The sequence below is a fragment of the Capricornis sumatraensis genome, chromosome 11, assembly GCF_032405125.1.
Source record: "Capricornis sumatraensis isolate serow.1 chromosome 11, serow.2, whole genome shotgun sequence".
Taxonomy (NCBI): Eukaryota; Metazoa; Chordata; class Mammalia; order Artiodactyla; family Bovidae; genus Capricornis; species Capricornis sumatraensis.
In genome coordinates, this window is record NC_091079.1 from 55544786 (window position 1) to 55565753 (window position 20968).

General features: G+C 40.6%; 1 protein-coding gene across 5 annotated transcripts in view; it reads left to right on the top strand.

The window, feature by feature from the left end:
* The first annotated feature begins 1139 nt into the window (after nucleotides 1-1139).
* TERF1 (telomeric repeat binding factor 1) overlaps nucleotides 1140-20968 on the top strand; it is a 39807-nt gene continuing 19978 nt past the window's right edge. For 3 of the 5 annotated variants that reach the window (XM_068983475.1, XM_068983476.1, XM_068983479.1), the window contains exons 1-4: nucleotides 1140-1446; nucleotides 7981-8076; nucleotides 14510-14631; nucleotides 18991-19077. In XM_068983475.1, the coding sequence (XP_068839576.1) occupies nucleotides 1140-1446; nucleotides 7981-8076; nucleotides 14510-14631; nucleotides 18991-19077 (612 nt within the window). The remainder of the gene's footprint in view (nucleotides 1447-7980; nucleotides 8077-14509; nucleotides 14632-18990; nucleotides 19078-20968) is intronic. The other 2 variants (XM_068983477.1, XM_068983478.1) reach the window with 1 other exon arrangement.

The window sequence follows — 20968 nt, forward strand, 5'->3', positions numbered from 1 at the left end:
ACCTGGGTTGGATCCTTGGGTTGGAAAGATACCCTAGAGAAGGTAATGGCAACCCACTCCAGTATTCTTGCCTGGAGAATCCCAAGGACAGAGGAGTCTGGGAGGCTACATTCCACAGGGTTGCAAAGAGTCAGAGGCTACTTACACTTTCACTTTACTGTTGTACAAGCTGAATTTTTATAATCTATTTCAGGTCCTGACTGAAATTCTTTTCCATAATAACAGACTCTTTCTAGAGCAATAATTTCAAAATTTGGTCCCCAAACCGGCAGCCTTAGTATCACTCACCTGCGAACAAAGGACTTGCAGATTAAGGATCCCAATCCAAACCTACAGGACAAAAATTATAGGTGTGATGCCCAACAAGCCTCGGGACTGATTCTGACGCTCCTTAAGACTGGGAAAGCACGGATCTGTCTGTTGAAAGAGTTTTGCTTTCTGATTGCATAGTAACTGTTAAGAGTACATTAGGATTTAAAGTGTTATGCTAGAAAAATAGTGACATTTTAATTATCTATCTCTTTTGAAGCACAAACGAGTAAAATGTTTCTCCATTTTAACTGGGAAAAGTTAAAAATGTTTTCTTTTTCTAGTTAAAACACCTCCCCCATGAGGTGGGGGAACTATTCTATTCTTGTGCTAAAATGCAACATCGTCTAGAACAACACGGTTAGTTAAAATGGAAAAGACCCTGATGCTGGGAAAGACTAAAGGCAGACTGACAACAGAGGACGAAATGGTTGGATGGCATCGCCGACTCACAGACAGGAGTTTGAGCAAGCTCCGAGAGATGGTAAAGGACAGGGAAGCCTGGGGTGCTGCAGTCCATGGGGTCGCAAAGAGTCGGACACGACTGAACCGCTGAACAACAACCACCTCCGGTCCTCTCTCCGGGTCTAGCCTGAACTTCTCTGGTTTACCAACAAAGCGGCACTGCAGGGTGGCGGGTGAATTCAACATGCAGAGGCTGGAGCAGGTCTCGGCCAATCCGAAGCCAGGCTCGAGCCGCTCGCCCATCCCGGCGGTGTTTGATTGGTGTTTTCCCTCAGGCGGAAGAGGCCGCCTGCCGCGGGCTCGCTCCGCGCGGCGCGAGCCAGTAATTGCTCTGCGCCGGAAAGAAGCTGCGCGAGGTGTTTAACATGGCGGAGGATACCGCCTCTGCGGCTCAGAGCCCGCGAGGGCGTGCGGACGGGGAGGATGCGGGTTCCTCGGAGGAGCGGGTGGCGGACACGGTGACAGATGATCAGGAGCAGTTTGAATGCCAGGAACTGCTCGAGTGCCAGGTACACCTGGGGGCCCCTGAGGAGGAGGAGGACGCGGGCCTGGTGGCTGAGGCAGAGGCGGTAGCTGCCGGCTGGATGCTCGATTTCCTCTGCCTTTCGCTTTGCCGGGCTTTCCGTGACGGCCGCTCCGACGACTTCCATCGCACCCGCGACAGCGCCGAGGGTGAGTGTTGGGCGCGCCCGGGCAGGGAGCGGGAACCGCAGCGCGCGACTGAGGCCTGGTTTGCAGCGCTTTACCTCAGGGGTCGGGGATCGGGCTGCTTGCTGAGGGCCCCCGGCTCGGAGTCAATCGTTGGTTCGAATCCCGCCTCCGCCTCTCATGGGCTCCTCAGTTTTTCTCAGATTCATAAATTTTACTAGTCGGTAAAATGAGAATAACCCGTTGAGTTGATAAGAGGATTCAGTTCAGTCGCTCAGTCGTGTCCGACTCTGCGACTCCATGAATCGTAGCACGCCAGGCCTCCCTGTCCATCTCCAACTCCTCATCCTCTGTCGTCCCCTTCTCCTCCTGCCCCCAATCCCTCCCAGTATCAAAGTCTTTTCCAATGAGTCAACTCTTCGCATGAGGTGGCCAAGGTACTGGAGTTTCAGCTTTAGCATGTCCTTCCAAAGAACACCCAGGACTGATCTCCTTTAGAATGGACTGGTTGGATCTCCTTGCAGTCCAAGGGACTCTCAAGAGTCTTCTCCAACACCACAGTTCAAAAGCATCAATTCTTTGGCGCTCAGCCTTCTTCACAATCCAACTCTCACATCCATACACAACCACTGGAAAAACCATAGCCGGACCTTTGTTGGCAAAGTAATATCTCTGCTTTTCAATATGCTCTCTAGGTTGGTCATAACTTTCCTTCCAAGAAGCAAGCGTCTTTTAATTTCATGGCTGCAGTCACCATCTGCAGTGATTTTGGAGCCCAAAAAAATAAAGTCTGACACTGTTTCCCCATCTATTTGCCATGAAGTGATGGGACCAGATGCCATGATCTTTGTTTTCTGAATGTTGAGCTTTAAGCCAACTTTTTCACTCTCCTCTTTCACTTTCATCAAGAGACTTTTTAGTTTCTCTTCACTTTCTGCCATAAGGGTGGTGTCATCTGCATATCTGAGGTTATTGATGTTTCTCTTTTTTCTTTTAGCAAGTCACTGAGACCTTGTTTTGTATTACTCTATGAGATGTCTAAACCTCATTGACCCTGTGTGTGTGAAAGTCGCTCAGTCGTGTCCGACTCTTTGCGACCCCATTGTCTATACCGTTCATGAAATTCTCCAGGCCAGCATACTGTAGTGGGTAGCCTTTTCCTTCTCCAGGGAATCTTCCCAACCCAGGGATTGAACCTCGGTCTCCCGCATTGCGGGCGGATACTTTACCAGCTGAGCCACAAGAGAAGCCCTCATTGAGCCTGCTGCTCAGTATAGGCTTCAGAATGAAAGTAACTGACAAGTCTACCACCTATGCAAGACAGCCTGTGAGTGATGGGCAAAGACATTGATTCCTACAGAAGGCTAGCTGGCTTTTTGAATGATAACCGAAAGATACTCCGGTATTAATATTTATTGGAGTTGGCTCTCAGCTTATTGCAGCAGACCGCAACCCCAAGATATAATTTAATAGAAAATTAAATATTTTAGAAAACCATGTTGACACATTTTAGCTTCACAGTTATCCCATGAGTGAGGCGAGTAAAATCTCAGTTTATGGAGGAGTGATCTAAACAACCTAAAGCATTGATAGGTTAAGAGGGTTGGTCCAGACACCTGCCTTATCTTCCAATCCAACAACCTTTCCCTTGTGTCACAGATAACACTAGAGACAGGGTTCAGTTCAGTTCAGTTGCTCAGTGGTATCCGACTCTCTGCAGCCCCATGGACTGCAGCATACCAGGCTCCCCTATCTTTCACTGTCTTCTGGAGTTTGCTCACTTATGTCCATTGAGTCAGGATGCCATCCAACCATCTCATCCTCTGTCATCCCCTTCTCCTGCCTTCAGTCTTTCCCAGCATCAGAGTCTTTTCCAGTGAGTCAGTTCTTCTCATCAGTTGACCAGAGTTTTGGAGCTTCAGCATCAGTCCTTCCAGTGGCATTCAGGTATTGGTTTCCAATACCATTTTCCATAGAAATGGCCTGATTCCAGGACAGGGACAGGAAATATACAACTTGAACCTGGAGCATCTTGTGACAAAAAGTAGGGCAGTACTAAAAGCAAAACAAAACCCCCAAAGAAACAAAGCTCCACAATTATGGGAGCACAAAGGGGCATAGAGGCCAACTGCAAGAGTTCCCAATAGCCCAAGCAGACATAAGCAAGAAAATAAAAATACGGTTGACCCTTAAACAACACAGATTTGAATTGTACCTCTCCACTTACAAGCCAGTTTTTTTTTTTCTTCTCTGTAGTAAATACTACAGTACTACACAATCTATGGTTGGTTAAACCATGCATTCAGAGGATCGACACTGCAATTTTCAACTGCTTGGAGGGTCAGTGTCTCTAACCCCCTCATTGTTAAAGGGTCAACTGTAGTGTTGTATTATAACCCAAATTATTTTATTTTATTTTATTTTTCCAAATTATTTTAAAACATCCATAAAGTCCTCACTGATGTAAATAAATCCTGGGATAAATATACAAGTGGGAGAAGAGACAGATCTCCAATGCAGAAGAATTCCAGGTAATTCATGTTTCTACTCTGTTCTCAAGGAGGTGGAGTATAAGTCCGCACCCCTAAAGTGTGGGCTGTATAGAGCACAGTATAGAAAGGGGAAGAAAGTAGAGAAAACTGACAAATACTGCTTCACCCAGGTACTCAAGGTCAGCATTAACAGTGATAGTTGGTAGCATGTACACTTGATATAATGTGATGAAAGTGGTACTTTGCCACTGTGATCTTCCTCTCCAAACCCCATAACTCTAGTCTAATCATGAGAAAAGAATCAGACAAATCTCAATAGAGAGATTCAGTTTACAAAATACCTCAAAACCCGCAAGATCATCAAAACCAAGGAAAGACTGAGTGACATGATGACTAAATGTAATGTGGTACCCTTTGACTGTGTGGATCACAACAGACTGTGGCAAATTCTTAAAGAGGTGGAAATATGAGACCACCTGACCTGCCTCCTGAGAAATCTGTATGCAGGTCAAGAATCAACAGTTAGAATCAGACATGGAACAACAGACTGGTTCCAAATCAGGAAAGGAATACATCAAGGCTGTATATTGTCACCCTGCTTATTTAGCTGTATATGCAGAGTACACCATGAGAAATGCTGGACTGGATGAAGCACAAGATGGAGTCAAGATTGCTGAGAGAAATATCAATAAAGATATGCAGATGACACCACCCTTATGGCACAAAGCAAAGAAGAACTAAAGAGCCTCTTGATGAAAGTGAAAGAGGAGATTAAAAAAGTTGGCTCAAAACTCAACATTCAGAAAACTAAGATCATGGCATCTGGTCCCATCACTTCATGGCGCATAGATGAGGAAACAATGAAAACAGTGAGAGACTTTATTTTGGGGGCTCCAAAATCATTGCAGATGGTGACTGCAGTCATGAAATTAAAAAACGTTTGCTCCTTGGATGAAAAGCTATGCAGCCTAGACAGCATATTAAAAAGGAGAGACAGTACTTCGCCAACAAAGGTCCGTCTGGTCAAAGCTGTGGTTTTGCCAGTAGTTATGTATGGGTGTGAGAGTTGAACTGTAAAGAAAGCTGAGTGCTGAAGAATTGATGCTTTTGAACTGTGGTGTTGGAGAAGACTCTTGAGAGTCCCTTGGACACAAGTAGATCCAACCAGTCCATCCTAAAGGAAGTCGGTCCTGAATATTCATTGGAATGACTGATGCTGAAGCTGAAACTCCAATACTTCGGTCACCTGATGCAAAGAGCTGACTCATTTGAAAAAACCCTGATTCTGGGAAAGAAAGATTGAAGGTGAGAGGAGAAGGGGATGACAGAGGATGAGATGGTTGGATGGCATCATCAACTCAATGGGCATGAGTTTGAGTAAACTCCAGGAGTTGGTAACGGACAGGGAGGCCTAGTGTGCTGTAGTCCATGTGGTTGCAAAGAGTTGGACACAACTCTGTGACTGAACTGAACTGAACCTTGGATGGGAACCTGTAGCAGAAAAAGGATATTAAGTAAAAACTAAAGAAATCTGAGTAAAGCTTGGACTTTAGATAATAATGTATCGATATTGTTTAATTAATGTAAGATGCTAATAACAGGGTAAACTGGATGGAGAGTATTATATGGGACCTCTCTACTATCTTGGGGCTTCCCAGGTGGCGCTAGTGGTAAAGAACCCATCTGCCAGTGCAGGAGATGTAAGAGACACGGGTTTGATCCCTGGGCGGGAAGATCCCTGGAGGAGGACACAGCAACCCACTCCAGTATTGTCTGGAGAAGCTGATGGACAGAGGAGCCTGGTGGGCTACAATCCATGGGGCGCAAAGAGTTGGACACGACTGAAGCAACCTTGCATGCACGCACTCTACTGTCTTCCCAACATTCTGTAAATTTAAAACCATTCTAAAAAAAAAAGTCATTTAAATAAAAAACAAAGACCTTTTAAGGTTCTAGCCCAAGACCCAAGGAATAATCTAGGTCACCTCCATTATTTTAAGGTTAAAGGCACCAAAATCCAGAAAGAGTAAACTGTTTTCCAAGTTGCATTGCTAAATCAATGACAGATACACAAACTGTGAACTTAATGTTGTCTCTGTATGCCATTTTTGACTGACAGGACTCCATTTTATCTCTTACAGAATTACATTTACTACACTTTTCAAGAATGTAAACATATGCAACTCTAGGTGCTTGCTAGAAAATTCTTAGCTTTTTCATTCAAACTCAGAATTGTTCTCCCACCTCACTTGTGTCAGATAATGCCTTTTCCAGACTGATACTCCTAACCTGTCTCCATCGTGGGAGGCAGTGTAGGATTGTGATTAAGAGGTTGGACTCCATCGTTAGTTGTCTGCGGATTTTTGTTTGTTTTCGTGAGTGTGTATGTCTGTGTTTTTGGCTGCATGGCTTGTGGGATCTTAGTTCCCTGATTCCCTGACCAGGGGTGGAATTTGTGCCCCTTTCAGTGGAAGCACAGAGTCCTAACCCCTGGACCACCAGGGAATCCTTGTAAATTTTCTGAGTTTGATTCCTGGCTCAGTTTGTTTATCGTCACAAGCCTTGAAGCAGGGACTTGATACCACCAGTTTCCACATCTGTAAAATGGTAGGGATAATGGCATCTACTTCACAGAGCTGATAAGAGAAGCAGATGAACTGATACTTATAAGGCAAGGTTTCTCCACCTCAGCATGTTGACATTTTGTACCACATAATTCTTTATTCTGTGTAAGCTTGAGGGTGAAGAAGGGACAGAGTGGAGGTTCACTGGTGCATTGTAGGATCCCTGACCTCAGCCACTAGGTGCCAGTAGCGGCCCCTCCCACTCAATCAGAAATGTCTCTGGACATTGCCAAATGTCCCTTAGGGGACAGAGTCACAACAGCCCCAGTTGAAAACCACTGCTCAGGGCTTAAAGTACGTGCCTGGTATTTTAGTAATTGCTTAAATATAGTTGTTATTGTTGTTGGTCATTAGATCCTCTGGTGTCTTTCTGTCAGTAGTATTTGGTTACAGGTATGGAAAGAGCAGATAGCTGGCTTCAACTTAAGTAGATTTTCATTGTTTTGTTTTATGCCTAATAGGTACAAAGAGCAATTCTTCTCTAGAATAGATTGGGCTTTTCTTCTCTTTTGCTCCTATACCATACTTACCCTTTATGACGTATTAAAATTTTAATTAGTCACCTGCCTTCATTTTTGTTTAATTTGTGTCTTTTCAGGCTAAAACCTTCCTAGGGGGCTATCTATCATTCAGTCATGAGTCCCTACCATTGGCCAGCAGTAGATATTCTATAAATATTGAATAAGTTGTGTTTAACTTTTATAAAAGTTTTGTTCTCTTTTTGAATCCTATTATTTTATGACTGTATTTGGTACAGATAATCTCCGGTATAGCATAAGGTTATGGCATGTTAAAATTGAGGAAATAAATGAAAATAAATATTTGTTTCATCTGCTTAGCAGCTACAGGACTAGTTAATTTAATCTTTGTCTTTCATTGTACATAGTAAACTCACTGAAGACCAGGATTATGGTTTACTCATCATTGTACGTACTCACTACCTAGAATAACACTGGGTGGGTGGGTGTTCAAATATTGGGGAGATTAATATAAATACACATTTTTAAAATAAAGTTTTGTAAACTAGAGAGACTCTCATTCAACTGAAACCTTGAGAGTAATAATATATTTCCTATTACGTTAGGCATCTTAAGCTGTAAAATAAGTTTCCATCTAATGATTTGACATATTTTACAGTTTGGATCTAAATCTCCCTTTTAATTAGTACAGAATGGTACCTGTGAAATTACGTAGTTTTAAAGATTTATTATTCTGTGTATGAAACATCAGTTTTATTTTGAAGGTTAAGTGTTCATTGTTACTCACCTTTGTTCTGATTTCTTAAAAATTGTCTGTGAATAAAGCATCCAGTTCTAAATTTATGATAATCTTTGGGTGGTGTTTGTTAACTTACTACTCAGCACACCACACAGAGGTACTACAGGGCCAAGTTTGGAGTTTTGTTTTAATGTTTTAATAAAATTTACTTTATTCACTTTCAGCTATTATTCATGGACTGTCCAGTCTAACAGCTTATCAACTGAGAACTATATATGTATGTCAATTTTTGACAAGAATTGAAGCTGGAAAAACCCTTGGTAAGTATGTTTTTATCTTATATGGGACATATTTCAGTCTATGTCTGAAGGTGTGATGAGAAGAAAGAGATGCTGCTGCTGCTGCTGCCAAGTCGCTTCAGTTGTGTCTGACTCTGTGCCACCCCATAGATGGCAGCCCACCAGGCTTCTCTGTCCCTGGGATTCTCCACGCAAGAACACTGGAGTGGGTTGCCATTTCCTTCTCCAATGCATGAAAGTGAAAGTGAAGTCTCCTAGTCAACTCTTAGCAACCCCATGGACTGCAGGCCTACCAGGCTCCTCCATCCATGAGATTTTCCAGGCAGGAGTACTGGAGTGGGTTGCCATTGCCTTCTCCAGAAAGAGATGGAAGCTATCGTTTGTTTTTGAGAGTTTGCCCACTTGTATTTGGCCTGTACATCTATACACAAGCATATTTAAAGCTAGTAAAGGAAATATCCCTATTTTTTTGGAGCAATGATTCTCAAATTTTTGCTTACTTCAGAATTATTAGAGAACTTGTTAAGAAACAGAATGATATACCCCTTACCCCATCATGAATTTCTGATTTGGTAGGATGAAATACATTTCCAATAAGTTCCCAGATGATTCTGATGCTGCTGGTAGGAAACCATGCTCCATATACTCTGTTTTAAAGATAACATTCAATTCAGTCACTCAGTCATGTCTGACTCTTTGCGACCCCATGGACAGCAGCACCCCAGGCTTCCCTGTCCATCACCAACTCCCGGAGCTTGCTCAAACTCATGTCCATTGAGTTGGTGATGCCATCCAACCATCTCATCCTTTGTCTTCCCCTTCTCCTTTTTCTTCAATCTTTGCCAACATCAGGGCCTTTTCCAGTGAGTCAGTTCTTCCCAGTCAGGTGGCCAAAATATTGGAGTTTTTCAGCTTCAGCATCAATTCTTCCAGTGAATATTCAGGGTTGATTTCCTTTAGGATGGACTGATTTAATCTCCTTGTGTCCAAGGGGCTCTCAAGAGTCTTCTCCAACACCACAGTTCAAAACCATCAATTCTTTGGTGCTCAGCTTTCTTTATAGTCCAACTCTCACATCCATACATGACTACTGGAAAAACCGTAGCTTTGACTAGACGGGCAAGAGGCTCTTTAGTTCTTCGCTGTCTGCCATAAGGGTGGTGTCATCTGCATAACTGAGGTTATTGATATTTCTCCCAGAAATCTTGATTCCAGCTTGTGCTTCATCCAGCCCAGGGTTTCTCATGATGTACTTTGCATATAAGTTAAATAAACAGAGTGACAATATATAGCCTTGATGTACTCCTTTTCCTATTTGGAACCAGTCTGTTGTTCCATGTCCAGTTCTAACTGTTGCTTCTTGACCTGCATACAGTTTCTCAGGAGGCAGGTCAGATGGTCTGGTATTCCTGTCTCTTGAAGAATTTTCCATGGTTTGTTGTGATCCACACAGTCAAAGGCTTTGGTGTAGTCCATAAAGCAGAAGTAGGTGTTTTTCTGGAACTCTCTTGCTTTTTCGATGATCCAACTGAGGCAATTTGATCTCTGATTCCTCTGCCTATTCTAAATCCAGCTTGAACATCTGGAAGTTCACAGTTCACGTACTGTTGAAGCCTAGCGTGGAGAATTCTGAGCATCACTTTGCTAGCGAGTGAGATGAGTACAAATGTGCGATAGTTTGATCATTCTTTGGCATTGCCTTTCTTTGGGATTGGAATGAAAACTGACCTTTTCCAGTCCTGTGGCCACTGCTGAGTTTTCCAAATTCACTGCCGTATGGCGTGCAGCACTTTCACAGCATCATCTTTCAGGATTTGAAATAGTTCAGCTGGAATTCCATCACCTCCACTGCCTTTGTTCGTAGTGATGCTTCGTAAGGCCCACTTGACTTCACATTCCAAGATGTCTGGCTCTAGGTGAGTGATCACACCATTGTGGTTATCTGAGTCATGAAGATCTTCTTTGTATAGTTCTGTGTATTCTTGTCACCTCTTAATATCTTCTGCTTCTGTTAGGTCTGTACTGTTTCTGTCCTTTAGTGACCATCTTTGCATGAAATGTTCCCTTGGTATCTCTGATTTTCTTGAAGAGATCTCTAGTCTTTCCCATTCTGTTGTTTTCCTCTATTTCTTTGCATTGATCACATAGGAAGGCTTTCTTATCTCTCTTTGCTATTCTTTGGAACCCTGCATTCAGATGGGAATATCTTTCCTTTTCTTCTTTGCCTTTTGCTTCTCTTCTTTTCTCAGCTATTTGTAAAGCCTCCTCAGACAACCATTTTGCCTTTTTGCATTTCTTTTTCTTGGGGATGGTTTTGATCACTGCCTCCTGTACAATTACATGAACCTCTGTTCATAGTTCTTCAGGCACTCCATTTATCAGATATAATCCACTTGAATCTATTTGTCATTTCCACTGTATAATGGTAAGGGATTTGATTTAGGTCATACCTGAATGGTCTCGTGGTTTTCCCTACCTTCTTCAATTTAAGTCTGAATTTTGCAATAAGGAGTTGAGTGCATAATCACTCAGTTAGACTATGGTAACTTTGTAGTGTCTCTTACTGCTGTCATTACTGGCAACCAGCATATTTGAAACCTCTTATTTGATTTTGACTTCAGCACTTTAATAAGGTAATATGATTTAAGCTATAATATCTCTTTCCTTTGTCTTCATAGATTATTTTAGACTGTAATGACCAAGCCTGGTTCAGTTTATCACTAATGGCTAATATTTATAGCATGGTCATTTAAAGGACCTTCTGATGCAGATAATTGCATATTTATATTGGGGTTTGCAATTTACAAAAGGCTTTCCCAACAGTCTCCAGTGGTAGACAGTATTACATGAAGCTGTTTACTTATGAACATGTTGTGTTACAGGAAATCCCAGCCTGTTAGTACCATTCTCAGGACTCCCGCTAATCCAACTCTGGCTTGTGTAGCGTCAGAAAGTCCTTTAAATGACTGTGCTGTAAATATTAGCCATAAACTGAGCCAGGCTTGGCCATTATAGTCTAAAATAAACTATGAGGACAAGAGAAAGAGATATCATAGTTTAAGTCATATTCCCTTATTGAGTAAGTGCTGAAATCAAGCTCAACAAGAGGTTACAAATATGATATTTGCTAGTAATGTGTGACAGTAATAAGAGTCACCACAAAGTTACCGTAGTCCAAACGACTAATATCTTTAAGATATCAAAAAAGGGTCAGAAAATTTCCTATTTTGTGTGTGACTCCATGGTTTAATCTGAAAGTTCCCCAGAGCACATCTTAGATATAATAGGCTGGGGTGAGTGAACAAGAGTCAGTCTATTTCAAATAAGTCAGGCAGCATTTAAAATTTCATTTTAATTTGTATTGGATTTTCAGCTATATATAACCCTTCTGCTTATTTTTTTAGTGGTTGCTGTATAGCAGCACTGCCTAATAGAAATATAAAGTAGGCCACGTGCATGCAGACTAAGTCAACTCAGTCATGTCTGACTCTTTGCAACCCTCTGAACTGTAGCCCTCCAGGTTCCTCTGTCCCTGGGATTCTCCAGGCAAGAATACTAGAGTGGGTTGCCATGCCCTTCTCCAAGGATTCTTTCCCACCTTGGGGTTGAACCGGAGTCTCTTATATCTCCTGCATTGGCAGGCAGGTTCTTTTACCACTAGTGTCACCTGGGAAGCCCAAAGTATGCCTCATATATAATCAAAACTTTTCTAATAGCTGTATTAAGTAAAGTAGAAATAGGTAGAATTTTAGCAATGTCTTATTTAACCCAGTATTTCTAAAATGTATGTCAACATGTGATTGATACAAAATGAGATATCTTACCACCTTTTTAAAATTTTTTTGCAGTATGTCTTTGAAATCTGGTTTGTATTTCATACTTAAAGTACATCTCAATTTGGATTAGCAATGCTGTAACTGTCCAGTAATTACATATAGCTAGAGGCTGCCTTCGGAGAAAGCGATGGCACCCCACTCCAGTACTCTTGCCTGGAGAGTCCCATGGATGGAGGAGCCTGGTGGGCTGCCGTCTGTGGGGTCGCACAGAGTCAGAAACAACTGAAGTGACTTAGCAGCAGCAGCAGCAGCAGTGGCTGCCTTATTAACTTTATAGTCTCCTGTTCCACCTGGTTTTAAAATATGGCAAATGTCTTAAAGGGGAAACTTTTGTTTATGGCAGGCTCCACCCTCTCATGGGACTTTATCTTAAGATCTGTGCAACTGGAAGTTTTCTGTACTTTTCCACCCCAGCTTCCCGCACTGCCCCAGAACTCAGCAAAAGCTTTGTGGTGAGACGCTGTGTTTTCAGTTCCTCTAGTTTCCAGTCCACCATGCTAGCCCCAAGGAAACCACCAGAAGCTCTTCTTTCTCTTACCCACAATAAAGCCTCCCTGCCTGGAGTACACTGGATCTTCAGCCTTTTCGGCAAATTAGCCCAGGGAGGAAAGAGCTGTGAATCATCAGCTCACCTGAGAAGGAGTCTCTTTATAGGATATATTCCACCTAGTTCTCAGAGCTTGCACAGCTGTCTCCTGTCTTCAACATGATTTTGCCGTTTGTCCCCCCCTTTTTTTTTCTTCTGATCATGGTGAGAGTGTTGCCTTGTTGCAGTGCCATGCATCCTACCTGAAAGTGAAAGTCTACACTGTAAAGTTTTTTTTTTTTAATCATTTTTCTTTTTGATATATTGATTTCTAATTGAGGCCTAACTGCTTTACAATGTTGTGTTGGTTTCTGCCATGCAACAACGTGAATCAGCCATAGGGATACAAGTCTCCTCCCTCTTGGAACTCCCTCCCACCTCCCACCCTGTCCCGCCCCTCTAGGTTGTCACACAGCACCAGGCTGAGCTCCCTGCACTGTGTAGCCACTTCTCATTAGCTATGTGTTTTACACATGGTACTGTGTATATTTCAGTGCTGTTCTCCCTTTGTCCCACCCTCTCCTTCCCCTGCTGTGTCCGTATGTCTGTTCTCTATATCTCAGTCTCTGTTCTGCAGATAGGTTCATCAGTACCATTTTTGTAGATTCTATATATATGTGTTAATATACACTACTTGTTTTTCTACACTGTATTTTAAGATCTAACATGCATACAGTGTTTCTGCAAGTCATATTTATAAGAAGGAAGGTAGATTAACAAGAAGGGTTGGATAATGTCAATCAAGAAAGACTTCTTAGGAAAGATGAGTATTGAAATGAGCTGTCATGCATACTGAGTGAATAGATTAGCAATTAGAGGTGCAAGACATGTAAGACGTACATGGTGAAGGTTCTGAATTTCGAAATGAGAAGTTTGTGTGTAATTTGTTAAGTAGTTGTCAGCCACAGTGAGTGTTTCATGAGGATAACCTGATCAAAATTCTGTTTTAAGAAAGTTGTAACAGCAGTACAAATATTATCTTATTAAATATTCACATAGTATTTATAATTGTGGCATTTTATAGGTGAGAAAACTGAGACTTAGAGAGGTGAAATAGCTTTTCAGCACCCCAAAGATAAATGATAGAGTTTGGAATAAACTCCGAAGTTTTTAAAACCACTGTATAATATATTGCAACAGATACAGTGATGAGAAAGAGGAGTAAAACAATGACTCCTTAGATTTTTAAGCCTTGATACTTGGAAGAATGTTGGTAGAGAGATAACCTGAATGCCTCTTTCAAATGTCTACAAAATATATAATAAGGATTTCAGTTAGTATATGCTAAGATCAGATTTCTATTTGAGGTTTGTTACGCTGCAGTTACACTTATAAACCATTTAAGAATTCTGTTACTGTGATACCTTATGTAAAGTTTTTCTTTCGGCTCTTAAAATCAATGCATATACGGGTGGTGGGAGGGGGGTTCAGGGTTGGGAACTCATGTACACCTGTGGTGGATTCATGTCAATGTATGGCAAAACCAATATAGTGTTGTACAGTAAAAAAAACAAAATTAAAAATAAATAAATAAAAGGAAAAAAGAAAAGAAAAAAAAAATCAATGCATATGTATATATACTGGCTGCCCCGGGTCTTTGTTGTAGTGCACAGGCTTCTCTTGTTGCAGTGTGTGGGCTTTCTCTAGTTTCAGTGCGGACCCAATATCTGTGGTATGTGGGCTTAGCTGCCCCACAACACATGGGATCCCAGGTCCTAAACCAGGGATCAAACCTGAGTGTCCTGCTTTGGAAGGCAGATTCTCAACTACTGGACCACCAAGGAAGTCCTTAAAATAAATACTTTGGCAGAGAAAAGCTTCAAATGTTTCATGAACTCATCTAGCATTTTCTATTTTAAATTGATTTTAATGAGGAAATTAATTTGAAAAATCTTTCCTAAACTGGCATATATAAGAGCAGTGCCTGGCAAATAGAATACAATCAGTCAATGTTTAAAGAAAGTAATTTATAAAAAATTAACAATATTCTTCATGGTTTTCTAAGGTACTTGTTTTTATTTTGGTTTAAAAGATGCACAGTTTGAAAGTGATGAACGAATTACACCCTTGGAATCAGCCCTAATGATTTGGGCTTCAATTGAAAAGGAACATGACAAGCTTCATGAAGAAATAGAGAATTTAATTAAAATTCAGGTATGAGTATTCTTTGTGTTTATAATTATTGTTTTCCTAGAAAATAAAAGCATGACATTTAAAGAAACTAAGAGCTACTGTTGGACAATGACCTTTTAGTAAAATTCAATATAATTATTCTCTTTAGAAATTTGACATAAGCTCTAAGAACTGGAGTTAATGTTTGTTACCTAAGTGCATATTGCCCCCGCTTCGAAAAATAGGGGCTTCCCAGGTGGCATGAGTGGTAAAGAATCCACCTGCCAATGCAGGAGATGCAAGAGACATTGGTTTGATCCCTGGGTTAGAAAGATCCCCTGGAGTAGGAAATAATAACCCATTCCTGTGTTCTTGCCTGGAAAATTCCATGGTCAGAGGAGGCTGGCGGGCTACAGTCCATCAGATCTATTTAAAGATCACTAAACTTAAAAAACCAGTGGTTTGTGCTCTCCCACTCAAGGTTATCAAATGATAGAAAATGAAATGGATTTTTGTGATTAAGAGAATGTAAAATTAAAAAGAGAGAATGTAAAATGTTAACTATATAGAGAATTTTGCAAGTAGCCTATTGAAGAGTGAGAAACTAAAGAAAGTCATCCAAAGACAGAAGGGAAAATATGTTTTGCTTACAGGCAAAGCACGTTCTCAAGATTTTCATAGTTAAACTAAAATCCAGGTGGTGTCCTATCTTCTCAAGAATTAATCATTGATCGTGTGGTGACCATCAAGTAGAATTAAGCCTTAAGAAAAAGGGCAAAAACATGATTGCTGCTTTTAAGAATTTCAGCTCAGGCCAAAGGGATCTATCATGTTATCCCAAACTTTTGGAGGTTTAGGGGAAGCAGCCTTTGTTAAATATGCTAGTATAAAATTGAGCAGGTTACCATGAAATACATAGCAAACATGTAATAATATATTGCTTACTATTTGAAGATATTGTTCTAAGTACTTTCATCAGTCAGTCAGTTCAGTTGCTCTTTTTGACCCCATGGACTGCAGCCCACAGGCTTCCCTGTCCGTCACCAACTCCCAGAGCTTGCTCAAACTCATGTCCATCGAGTCAGTGATGCCATCCAACCATCTCATCTTCTGTTGTCCCTTTCTCCTCCTGCAGTCCCCTTTCCTTCTGCCATCAGTCTTTCCCAGTGTCAGAGTCTTTTCAAATGAGTCAGTTCTTCACATCAGGTGGCCAAAGTATTGGAGTTTCAGCTTTAGCATCAGTCCTGCCAATGAATATTCAGGGCTGATTTCCTTTAGGATAGACTGGTTTGATCTCCTTGCAGTCTAAGAGACTCTCAAGAGTCTTCTCCAACACAAAAGTTGAAAAGCATCAATTCTTAGGCACTCAGCTGTCTTTATAAGTACTTTCATAAGTAACTCTTTAATTTTCACAACTACCCTATGAAATAGATTCTATAATTTTCCCCATTTTAAGAAACCAAGACCAGAAGAGATTTGCCCAAATTTACAAGCCTATCCAGATGGTAGTGATGGTCCTATAACCACATATGGTATCAAAAACGCCGGTTTATACACTGCTATATTTAAAATGGATAACCACCAAGGTACTGCTGTATAACAGATGGAACTCTGCTCATTGTTATGTGGAGCCTGGATGGGAGGGGTGTTGAGGGAGAATGGATACATGTAAGTATGGCTGAGTCCCTTTGCTATTCACCTGAAACTATCACAACATTGTTTGTTAATCGGCTATCAGTTCAGTTCTATTGCTCCAGTCAGGTCCAACTCTGCGACCCCATGGACTGCAGCACTCCAGGCTTCCCTGTCCATCACCAACTCCCGGAGCTTGCTTAAACTCATGTGCATCAAGTCAGTGATGCCATCCAACCATCTCATCCTCTATTGTCCCCTTCTCCTCCTTCCTTCAATCGTTCCGAGCATCAGGGTCTTTTCAAATAAATCTGTTCTTCACGTCAGGTGGCCAGAGTACTGGAGCTTCAGCTTAAGCATCAGTCGTTCCAATGAATATTCAGGATTGATTTCCTTTAGGATAGACTGGTTTGATCTCCTTGTGTCCAAGGGACTCTCAAGAGTCTTCTCCAACACCACAGTTTAAGGCATCAATTCTTCGGCACTCAGCTTTCTTGATGGTCCACCTCTCACATCTATATATGATGACTGGAAAAACAATAGCTTTGACTAGACAGATCTTTGTTGGCAAAGTAACATCTCTGCTTTTTAATATGCTGTCTAGGTTGGTCATACCTTTTCTTCCAAGGAGCAATCATCTTTTAATTTCATGGCTGCAATCACCATCTGCAGTGATTTTGGAGCCCCCAAAAATAAAGTCTGACACTGTTTCCATTGTTTTCTCATCTGTTTGCCTTGAAGTGATGGGACCGGATGCCATGATTTAGTTTTTTGAATGTTGAGTTTTAAGCCAGCTTTTTCACTTTCCTCTTTCACTTTCATCACTTTCAACTAAAGAGGCTCTTTAGTTCCTCTTTGCTTTCTGCCATGAGGGTGGTGGTGTCTGCATCTGAGGTATTGATATTTTTCCCGGCAACTTTGATTCCAGCTTGTGCTTCATCCAACCCAGCATTTCGCATGATGTAATCTGCATATAAGTTAAATAAGCAGAGTGACAATATACAGCCTTGTTGTACCCCTTTCCCAGTTTGGAACCAGTCCCTTGTTCCATGTCCAGATCTAACTGTTGCTTCTTGACCTGCATACAGATTTCTCAGGAGGCAGGTCAGGTGGTCTGGTATTTCCACCTCTTGAAGAATTTTCCAGTTTGTTGTGATCCACACAATCAAAGGCTTTGGCAGAAGTAGTCAATATAACAGGAGTAGACATTTTTCCAGAATTCTCTTGCTTTTTCTATGATCTAGCCAATGTTGGCAATTTGATCTCTGATTCCTCTGCCTTTTCTGAATCCAGCTTGAATGTTTGGAAGTTCACGGTTCATATACTGTTGAAGCCTAGCTTGGAGAATTTTCAGCGTTATTTTGCTAGTGTGTGAGATGAATGCAAATTGTGTGATAGTTTGAGCATTCTTTGGCATTGCCTTTCTTTGGGATTGGAATGAAAACTGACCTTTTCCAGTCCTGTGGCCACTGCTGAGTTTTCCAAATTCACTGCCATATGGAGTGCTGCACTTTCACAGCATCTTCTAGGATTTGAAATAGCTCAGCTGGAATTCGATCACCTCCACTGCCTTTGTTCATAGTGATGCTCTCTAAGGCCCACTTGACTTCACACTCCAGGATGTCTGGCTCTAGGTAAGTGATCACACCATTGTGGTTATCTGGGTCATAAAGATCTTTGTATAGTTCTTCTGTGTATTCTTGTCTTCTGCTTCTGTTAGGTCTGTACTGTTTCTGTCCTTTAGTGAGCCCATCTTTGCATGAAATGTTCCCTTGGTATCTCTAATTTTCTTGAAGAGATCTCTAGTCTTTCCCATTCTGTTGTTTTCCTCTATTTCTTTGCATTGATCACATAGGAAGGCTTTCTTATCTCTCTTTGCTATTCTTTGGAACCCTGCATTCAGATGGGTATATCTTTCCTTTCCTTCTTTGCCTTTTGCTTCTCTTTTCTCAGCTATTTGTAAGGCCTCCTCAGACAACCATTTTGCCTTTTTGCATTTCTTTTTCTTGGGGATGGTTTTGATCACTGCCTCCTGTACGATTGCATGAACCTCTGTTCATAGTTCTTCAGGCACTCCATTTATCAGATACAATCCACTTGAATCTATTTGTCACTTCCACTGTATAATCATAAGGGATTTGATTTAGGTCATGCCTGAATGGTCTATGGTTTTCCCTACCTTCTTCAATTTAAGTCTGAATTTTTCAATAATGAGTTCATGATCTGAGCCACAGTCAGCTCTCAGTCTTGTTTTTGCTGACTTTACCCGAATACAAAATAGTTTTGTTTTCTTTTTTTTAATCAGTTGGGGGAAATAAAAAAAGGCCTGTTTATAAAATGCTTATTCAAAAGCATCTGGCTTCCTGGGTTTCTATTAGTGATTTTCCTAGGCTCCTAAATGGCAAATTTTATATACATATATATATATCTCTCTCGATCATCTCAAATACCATATATCTGCTTTCTGTCTTATTTCCTTTTTGTTTAAAATTATTATTTTGGTGAGTCCTCAATATATATAATGTAGCTCCGAATTTATTAATAATTAAACAGAAGAGGCCAGTCAAAAATTTTCATGTCTTTTTGGACCACAGTTACTTCATCTTTGAAAAGCTGTTATATGTCATTTATCAAATCCAAATTGTGAAACTGTGTAAGAATATTTTAGATGAAGTAGTTTAGATCTTACCTGAGTTATTTTAATATTAAACAGCAATTACATATTTTAAAAAGCTATCTAAGGTATGTATTTGTCATTCTGATTTTTAGGCTATAGCCGTTTGCATGGAAAATGGCAATTTTAAGGAAGCAGAAGAAGTCTTTGAAAGAGTATTTGGTGACCCAAATTCCTACATGGTAATTATTTACATTAGAATCTTAGAACTGTTTATATGGAATAAGAAAAATTGAAAAAGCATTGGGAGGGAAAAGAAATGCTTTCTCTTTTAAACAGTATAGTTTAAAAGAAAAATGTAGTTCAATAGAAATGTAATGCCAGTGATGGATGTGATTTTTAAATTTTCTAGTGGCCACATTAAAAAAGTAAGAAACAAGCAAAGCTAGTTTTTTTTTAGCAATCCATGTGAAAACGCATTGGTGAGATAATTTGCACTCCTTTTTTTGGACAGTCAGCCCTCTGTATCCTGGTTTCCATATCTAGGGATTCAACCAACTGCAGATGGAGAATATTTGGGGGGAAAGTTCCAAAATGTTTCAAAAAGAAAAACTTGAATTTGCCATACTCTGGTAACTATTTACCTAACATTTACATTGTGTTAGGTTTTGTATGTTACCTAGATATATTTAAAGTTTACAGAAGGATGTGTGTAGGTTATATGCAAATACTGCACCATTTTATATAGAAGACTTGAGCATCCTTGGATTTTGGTATCAGAGGGGAGTTCTGGGGCCAATTCCCTACCAATACTGAGCAACAGCTATACGAAGTCTGAAATATGAGGTGTATTTGAAACTTAAGTCTAAATTCAGGGCTCACACATTTCAAGGACTCTGACTAGGGACTGTCATATTGAGCAGCACAGGTATGGAAGAATGCATTATAACTTGCCTGTTTTTCTAATGGTTTCTTAATGTGATCATTAAGGTCAATAGAAGTTAATTTTTAAGTATTAAAAACAAAGTAGTGTGGGAGTCAATTAAGCTTATCAAAGAAGTAAAGATAGTTTTATACAGTTTTTAGTAAACTTTTAATTGAACAATGGCATACCTTTAGTAGAATACTTATAGCATAAGTAGATGTATTTTCACAAAAGGAACACACTTCGTGTGATGACCTCTTAGATCAAGAAATAGAACATCACCAGCACTCTAGTGACTGTCCTTCCCACCTTCTCAAGGGTAACCACTCTCCTAACATGTAACATCCAAGATTAGCTTTACTTATTTCTGAACTTTATATAATATAGCAGGTTTCTGTTTGTCAGAAAGATCCACGGCATTGCTTGTAACAATTGTTATTCTCATTGCTCCATTGTAGGAAGGAATATACTATAGTTTATCCATTGTATTGTTGATGGACATTTGATTTATTTCCAGGTTTTGGCTGTTAGATTCCTTTACATGTCTTCTGTACAACAAATATATGTGTTTCTATTGGATAATACTTAGGAATAGATTTGATAGGTTATAAATATATGCACATATTCAGTTTTAGTAGATAAGGTGAAACAGTCTTCCAGAGTAGCAATATCAGTTCTTTCAGCAGTATGAAGGAGTTCCAGTTGCCTCACAGACCATGTCTGTGGTTTTCATTTTAGTCACTCTGGCAAGTATTTAGTCACTCTGGCAAGTATTTAGTCATTCTGGCAGTGAGGTAGTGCTGCCCTATTGGGTTTTAATTTCTGTTTCTTTGATGATTAATGAAGCTGAGTACCTTTTCACATACTGGTGTGGGGGAGAGGGGAATCACTTTAATTCATTGAGAAACGGAGCTTTTAGTAACGCTCATTCTATCTCTAATTTGCCCCTGTTTCTAGGGTGTACTCCTCCAGAGATTTCAGCTGAAAACCTGCTGTCTATTGGGTTCCTTGCCCTAACTTTTTTGCCTTAGCTCTGTGAGGTGACTAAAAACTCCATTCTGCTTGTACTTCACCGAAGAGGAAATTTTATGGCCAGTAAACATAAAGAGAAAATGCTAACCTCACTAATACTTGGCTTAGCAGTAAAGAATCCACCTGAAATGCAGGAGTCGCAGAAGACACAGTTCTGTCCCTGGGTCGGGAAAATC